Below are 7,500 nucleotides of genomic sequence, written 5' to 3' on the forward strand. Positions count from 1 at the left end.
TTTTTGTGATGTGGACACTGACACTGTTTTGATATCGTAATATGTTGTTCTATCACAAACCAATTAAACCAGAGACATTGTTTCCCCTTTAATTGGACAATAAGAGGGTGTACATTTCAAAATAATTACTTGTTACCTTGTAAGCGAGCTTTAAAAAAAAACCAAATGGGATATTTGCACGTAAATCAGATTCTCCTGTTCTCAGTGGGATAATTGAGTCCTGTGATTACAAATTACCGTACGGACCTATTTCTAACGGTTTGTATCTGCTTGTTGTGTTTATTTATTCAGTTTAAATTGGACTCTCAACATGATTTAAAAGGAGGAAATGCTCTCAATGATTCCTTTTGATTTTTACCAGCATGCTGCTGCAGAGTTTCTGGATATAATTCACGACATCAAACACTTTTTTAAGGGGAGATTTGGTGATTTTGGTGTCCTGTTACAAGCTGAAGGATAAAAAAAACAACCAGAACACTCATCTGTTCATCGTTTCTAGTCGAGATCACACAAAAAATAAAATCAGTTTGCCTGATTAACACAGCAGCAGTTTCAGGATTAAATGAGTCGAGATGAACTCCTCGGCTCCAAATACACTCGACAGATGAAACTATAAAGATAACTATTGACGGAGAATTAAATATTCAATACTTTCTAAAAAAATTCTTCTGATAGTTGAAAAGAAAAAATAAAGCAAACGACCCATCAGTTAAACTTCATCTGATGCGGTGAATGAGTTGATATAAGTGGATGATCCGTGACTGACCTGCCATCACTGTGTCGCTGCCAACCTTGTCACAGCTGAGTGGTGATTTACTCGACGCCCTCCTGATCAGCTGACCTCCGATTGCACTGCTGCCGAGGCCGTCGATGTCTGAGAGGAGGAACAAATAAAACACAAACACCGAGGTCTGATTCCATCTGTGTAAATATTCATTTGACTCAACACACGAGGATTTGTGTGTAATTTTCTTCATCAAATATTAAAGTGACTGAAGCGGAAAATGATTGTGGGAGCTTTCGATTTGAAAACGCTGATTCTGAAGGACTTGTTGCACACAAATGGCTGTGTGTGTGTGTGTGTGTTTGTGTGTGTGTGTGTGTTTGTGTGTGTTTGTGTTGTGTGTGTGTGTGTTGTGTGTGTGTGTGTGTGTGTGTGTGTGTGTGTGTGTACCTGTGAGCATGGTGATGAGCGGCAGCGTGTGCTCCTCTGGCGAGCCCCAGTACCCGGCCTCGGCCAGCAGGTTGCGCTCCAACACCTGGTGGTACAGCTCCTCGATCCAGGACTGGGACAGAACCACGAGGACGCCGCTGCTCTGGATCAGACGCACAAACTCCTTCTGCACGACAAGAGCGCACACGCACACTTTGTTTTACCTCAGTCGAAGTGTGTTTACCTTTTAGAGAAAACCGAGAAACGTGCAGCATCTTTAAACAAGCCATGTTTCATCACGAGGATCTTTTCAAATTACAGGATTCACCAAAAACATCAGGAGTGAACAGGAGGTAACGGTGACCTTTGACCTTTGACAAACTGTCATCAGTTCATCCTTCAGTCCACGTGATCACTCACGCCCATTCCCTCGAGGCATTTCTGAGATATTGCATTCAAAACAAATGTGACAATAATAACAATATTTTTAGGGCAGTCTGAGATTAATGCTTTCTTGACCATATCAGAAAATACTGAAACTAATTAATTATTCATCTCAAAAAACATAAAATTGCGACAAAATAAATTTTGTCAGCATAAATCTCAATCAAATATTCAGTAAAAAAAAAAAAAAAAAAAAAAAAAAAGTGGACATATTGTCGGGTCTCACCAGGCTGAGGACGGGAGCGAGCGCTCGCCGTCTGTAGTAGTCGCAGCAGCAGAGTTTGAGGTTGAGCAGTAGAGCGGAGTACGACACCAGGTAGAGGCCGTCGGCGTTCATCAGGGACTGACAGCTCAGAGTGTCGCCCGCCTCGAAGCCCGGAGAGTGAATCCCACCTGGGGGGGGGGGGACGACACCACAATGATACGTATCTAGGAAATACAATGTCTGAATGTTCTCAGAGACAAAAAGAGGGACGAGCTTAAGACCCACATGTACTACTCAAGAGCTGTTCTAATATTTTGGAGAAGGAAGAAGCTAGTGGGAAAAATGGGTGAGAGAGAGAGAGAGAGGATGAGGATGAGGATGAGGAAGGAAGTGGGGAAAAAAGAAAAGGAGGGAGGAGGAAGAAGAAGAAGAAGAAGAAGAAGAAGAAGAAGAAGAAGAAGAAGGATTAAAAAAACAGCAAGGAGGATAAAACTTGCTGGAGTGAGGATGTCAGAATGAGGAAGTGATGCACTGAGAGAAGAAGAAGTGAAGAAGAGAGAGAAACAGATGGATGAAGGACGCAGGAAACGAGTGTAACGGAGCGGCCAGATGTTTTAATCAAAAACTCACTTCGGGGATTTAAAGTCTCCACCACATTCATTAAGTCACTTAACCGTGCAGTTTCATTTGATTGGTGATTCTGCTGGGCTGATGTAAAAACCCGCCGTTTTTTTTTGTTACACTGATGGATTGTGGGTCGTGCCCCGGAGCCCAAAAAACATTTTATTAAACGTTTCCTGGTTTAAAGTGATGAACTGATTACTCTCAGATTATATTGGAAATCCTTACGCGAGTTGTGATCGACCGTCGACCTAAATATCACAGATCAATAGTGAGAAGTGTTCGTTAAAATGAGGATGAAAGTCTAAAGTGATGTCGACAGAGAAAGAACAAAAACAGGCTGAAAATGAATCTTTGAAATACGATTAATCTCTTGTGTCTGTTCTTTTAATTTTCGAATTACATTTTTTTTATTAGAAAGTGGATATTTAACCAGAGGCTATTTAGAATTTTTCTACAGCCCGCATAAGGCTGCCTGTGTGGGTAACCTTGGCGACAGGACAGCTGGTGACAGGGAGGTTGGGGGAAACCCTGTGTGTTAGCGATAGCATTAGCTTTGATTGACAGCAACAGGAAGACACCTGCTGTTCGATCAGTCTGGCTTCATGTTTCAGAAACTCACCTCAGCTTCGCTCACAACGAGCTTCAAGATGTCTCTTTTTGAAGTGAGAGATGAAAAGTAGATTTTTTTTTTTTTTCTTACTTTGCGAGCTGCAACAAGTAATAAACCAGGCAGCAGTCTGGAATATATAATAATCATACCAATAAAGTAAATTAAAAAGGAAAGCACATGACCAGTTTATTGTATGTAGGAATATATTGACGTTATACAATACGAGTGGTTTGTAGCCATGAGCCGTGTTATATCTGATATATATTTAGAATTGAAAGTAGTTATTACTCCGAGGCGAAGTTAATAATGAAAGAAATGTCCGTATCGTGTATTAATTTTTTTTTGGTTTTCATGTTTTTTACTATTATTTATATGAATTGGGATGAAAAGAAATGAGGAGAGAAAGATGGTTGAATGACCAGATACAATCTGATGTAGAGCTGCAGTTTTGAAGTCTGGGTTACCACGGCAACCTTCCATTTCATATCGCTGAAGTTCATTCCCATTATAAACAATGGGAGAGTGGTGAGTTTCATCGTCTACAGTTAAAACTCACAGCTTAGAAAGGTTTGAACTTCATTTACTGGATGTCAATTTTAAATTATAAACTTGCAAAATTAGCTTTTATACTTTTTTTGACGTCATTTTTCTGCAGTTATATACATTTACTTATTGATATTGATATTCCCGGAGTTTATCCCCACAGTGTTGTATTTACTCAAGTTTAATAGCAGGAAGAGGCGGCTGAACAGACCTCTCCTCCCTCAGCAAATACACCGTGTTTGTTAAGCGCACACACACACACACACACACACACACACACACACACACACACACACACACACACACACACACACACACACACACACACACCGGCCCCCTCCCCGGCTCACCAGCCTGCAGCCCGGAGCAGAAGGTGGAGGAGAAGTTCTGCAGCGACAGGTCCACCTCGGCCGCGGTGGACAGTCCCAGCAGGCGCGGCAGCAGCGCGGCCAGCGATTGGACGAACAGCCGGGCGCTCTCGTGGTCCGCCTCCTGGTTGCGCAGCAGTTTGAGTGACAGGGCGGCGCTGCGCAGGGAGCGGTGACCCGGGCAGTCCCGGGGCGTCTGCTGCTCCTCGTCGGCCAGCGAGACGTTGTCGGAGCCGATGTCGGACACGTCGGAGCGCCCCGAGTCTTTCTCCGCGGCCATGGAGTACTGATCACAGGAGTCGAACTCGGTCCGGGACAAGTCCTGCTCCTCCACACTGCTGGACAGCAGACGCAGGGGATATAATCATATAATATAAGATGTAACTACTCTAATGTTGTTTTAGTGTCCTTTTTAATTCATATCCAAGATCTTTGAGGCCGATACGAGTTTGAGATTGTGACTCATTTGAAAAAACACTTCTTCCTGCCTTGATTTAAACACCTGAACTGTACCTGAAGTTGCTCTCGCTGTACCTGGACCCTCCTCCGTGATGCGACCGTGTCCTGGACTCCACAGACAGGAAGTTGGTGATGTCGGGGTAGACGAGGGCGTGACTCCTCTGCACCACATCTGGAGGAACTACACCTCCTCCTCTGTCTCCTCCTCTGTCGCCACCTCCTCCTCCACCTCCTTTTTCTTTCTCCCCTCTCCCCTCTGCCTCCACCGGGCCTCGTCCTCCCTCCTCCCTCTGGCTGCTCGGGTCCGGGCCGAGGCTCGGCTCCCGTTTGGTCGCCTCCTGACTGGCGCAGGACGGCGGCGACGGGATGCACATGTCCTCCCCGCACTCCTCGGGAGTGGTGTGGCCGAGCTCCCCCGCCTCCAGGTCCAGCGTGGTCTGTCCCGTTTCCGTGGTGATGCTGATGCTGATGTCGGGGCTGCGCTCTGTCGTCCCGGCGGCCGCCGCGTTGGAGGAGGACGAGCCGGGCTCCCACGGCGGCTGCTCCGAGGACAGGATGTGTCTCTGCCACCTGAAGTCGGCCTCGTTGATCTCCATGGACTCCCGGGTCGACTCCGGTCCGTCCTTCAGGTCGTCCAGTCGTCGGAGGAGAAGCCGGGCCTGAAAAACAGCTGCTGCGTTACATCTTCCGAAATCTTCCACTTTCCGAGGAGCTTTCAGGTCAATAAAGAGAAACTTCATTCTTTGTGGTTTCTTCGTACCTGATCCGCTTGGATGCCGCGGCCGTGCGACAGTTCGTCCAGCGCGCTGAGAAGAGCACACGCACAGGACACGGAGGAGTAACACGCCTCGATGCCTCCTTTCATACAAGCCTCCGTCATCCCGTCCATCACTCTGCAGCAGAAACATAAAAACACATCATACATTAACCGCTTTACAGAAATTCAGTAAAATGTATTCAGAATTAAGTTTATTATAATTAATTATGTAATTACTTTGTGAAACATTGAGAAAATGACTTTGTATTAAATTATTGAGTAAAGAAACACGTTACATGTATTCATACTTAATTAAAAAAAAACTGCATTTCTGAAAAATGAAACGCGTAAAAATGATTAAGAGTCACAACAAAGGAGCTCCTCACAGCTTGAGCAGGTCCAGGTGGGACTTCCTCTTCGAGAAGGAGCGCTTCCTGATTTCAGGTTCAGCCATGCAGGGACCGGCCAGGTCGTACAGCCTCTGGGGGCTGCCCAGGATCTGACACACACACACACACACACACATGAAGGTAGAAACTAATAGCGTGCTTTGTGACATGGTGGTAGATACTTGCTCCTCCCACCTCCTTCATGATGCGGATGGCCTCGGTGCGGTGCTGCGGCGGCGGGTACAGCAGGATCCGGTGGTAGAGCGACTGCAGCACCGGTTTCATCGACTCCACGCAGCTCACCAGACGCACCAGCTCCGCCGCGATGTAGCACACCGTCCGCACCACCGGTGCGATCCTGGCGGGGGCGCTGGAGGAGCAGCCGGACCCTCGACCCTGATCGGACACCGAGTCCACCTCCTGGCCGAGTCCTGGAGAACGAGAGGAAGACGAGGAGAGACGGGACGATGACATCACAGCTTTTCTTCTCTGGTGGTGTCTCACATTTAGTCGATACTCCTGACATAATAATTAATAATTTTATGAATTATTAAATGAACCCCGCTGTGGTTCTGTACTGAATCCAGTTACCCAGACTGAGTCTCTCTACGATCCGATCTCGGTCCAGCGCTCCGACGTAGCCGTGGTGGGAGGCGATGGTTTTGTCGTTGACAGGATTTCCCATGATGGCCACTAGGGACGGACAGAGCTGCTTCCTGAGGGGGGAGGGACGAATATTATGGGATGTTATGAATGAGAACAGAGTAAATTACAATAAAGGAGAATGGTGTCATTCCTACTTTTGTGCGGTTGCTTTTATTATGGCACCGGCGTGTCGGATTATAAACGCATTAGAAAGCTTACCAGACGAGGTCGGTGAAGCCTCTGGACAGGTGCATTGTGGGAGGACAGCTGCTGAGCATGGAGAGGATGCACTCCAGGTAGAGCAGCTGCAGGAGCTGGTTATCACTGAGGAGGAGAAAACACACAAATTAGGAATGTTTCTTTTATGCTGTGTTCAATACTCGGATGATCTTTTTCTATAATATTTACTTTCGTTTGTTTTCACTATTATGGTCTCGCTAGATTAGCTGCACTAAACTAGAAACACATTAGACTCTTGATTTTACTTGATTAAAGAGGATTATTGCTTTCAATTCAATTGAATTCTATTTATACAAGTTATTTCATGGCATTAAACACATTACAAAATATTTTTTACAACATTATACACAGGAACCCAACAATTCAACAATTCACAAGTAAGCCAAGAGGAAAAACTTTTTTTTAACAGGAAAAAACCTCCAACAAAACATCTTTGCTTCAACGTTGAATGAGATCTGTGAAGCTCAACGAATTATCGCCGATGGTAACGAGGCTGTTGTGTTACCTGTCCACCGACTCCAGCTTATCACAGAAAACCGTCAGCACCGTCACCACGTCTTCACACAGAGCCTGGCTGGTGGGAGAAATATCTACACACACACACGCACGCGCACGCACACACACACACACACACACACACACACACACACACACACACACACACACGTAACAAGGTGAATTTACGGTTTCCCTCCTCGTTCCTCCGTAATAAACACAATAAATCAACACCTTCGCCGTAACCCTGTTGGGCTCTCCGTCCGTCTCCGTTTATTTGTACGTGACCGTTTATCGTGTCATAAAGACGTCTCTCTCTCTCTTACTACCTGCTGACTGGTGATTACAATGATTTTACAGTAACTATAAACCAGCTTGTGCTGCAAACTGAACATGAATGAAAAGTCCGCGGCTACGACAGAGAAAATAAAACCCACAGGGAGGGAAGATGAAAACATATGAAGTCCCTCCTGCAGGTGGCGCCGGAGGAAGGAAGGTTTTTATCATGTGGTTTCTTTTTCAGAACATCCCGTAAGCCTTCCTTCTCATTCTCAGCGGGTCTAAGTTG

General features: G+C 45.8%; 1 protein-coding gene across 7 annotated transcripts in view; it reads right to left on the reverse strand.

Moving 5' to 3' along the window:
- The window catches only part of arfgef3 (ARFGEF family member 3), a 36,605-nt gene that overhangs the window by 20,564 nt on the left and 8,541 nt on the right, over positions 1-7,500 (reverse strand). For 3 of the 7 annotated variants that reach the window (XM_069177270.1, XM_069177272.1, XM_069177277.1), the window contains 11 exons: positions 6,943-7,027; positions 6,417-6,521; positions 6,144-6,268; positions 5,748-5,983; positions 5,550-5,662; positions 5,167-5,299; positions 4,461-5,065; positions 3,930-4,285; positions 1,824-1,990; positions 1,175-1,340; positions 767-874 (listed from right to left, as the gene is read on the reverse strand). In XM_069177270.1, coding sequence (XP_069033371.1) covers positions 767-874; positions 1,175-1,340; positions 1,824-1,990; positions 3,930-4,285; positions 4,461-5,065; positions 5,167-5,299; positions 5,550-5,662; positions 5,748-5,983; positions 6,144-6,268; positions 6,417-6,521; positions 6,943-7,027 — 2,199 coding nt within the window. The remainder of the gene's footprint in view (positions 1-766; positions 875-1,174; positions 1,341-1,823; positions 1,991-3,929; positions 4,286-4,460; positions 5,066-5,166; positions 5,300-5,549; positions 5,663-5,747; positions 5,984-6,143; positions 6,269-6,416; positions 6,522-6,942; positions 7,028-7,500) is intronic. The other 4 variants (XM_069177273.1, XM_069177271.1, XM_069177276.1 and 1 more) reach the window with 3 other exon arrangements.

Source organism: Embiotoca jacksoni, unplaced genomic scaffold, assembly GCF_022577435.1.
Source record: "Embiotoca jacksoni isolate LCO1_2020_lvr unplaced genomic scaffold, fEmbJac1.0.p SCAF_70, whole genome shotgun sequence".
Classification (NCBI taxonomy): domain Eukaryota; kingdom Metazoa; phylum Chordata; class Actinopteri; family Embiotocidae; genus Embiotoca; species Embiotoca jacksoni.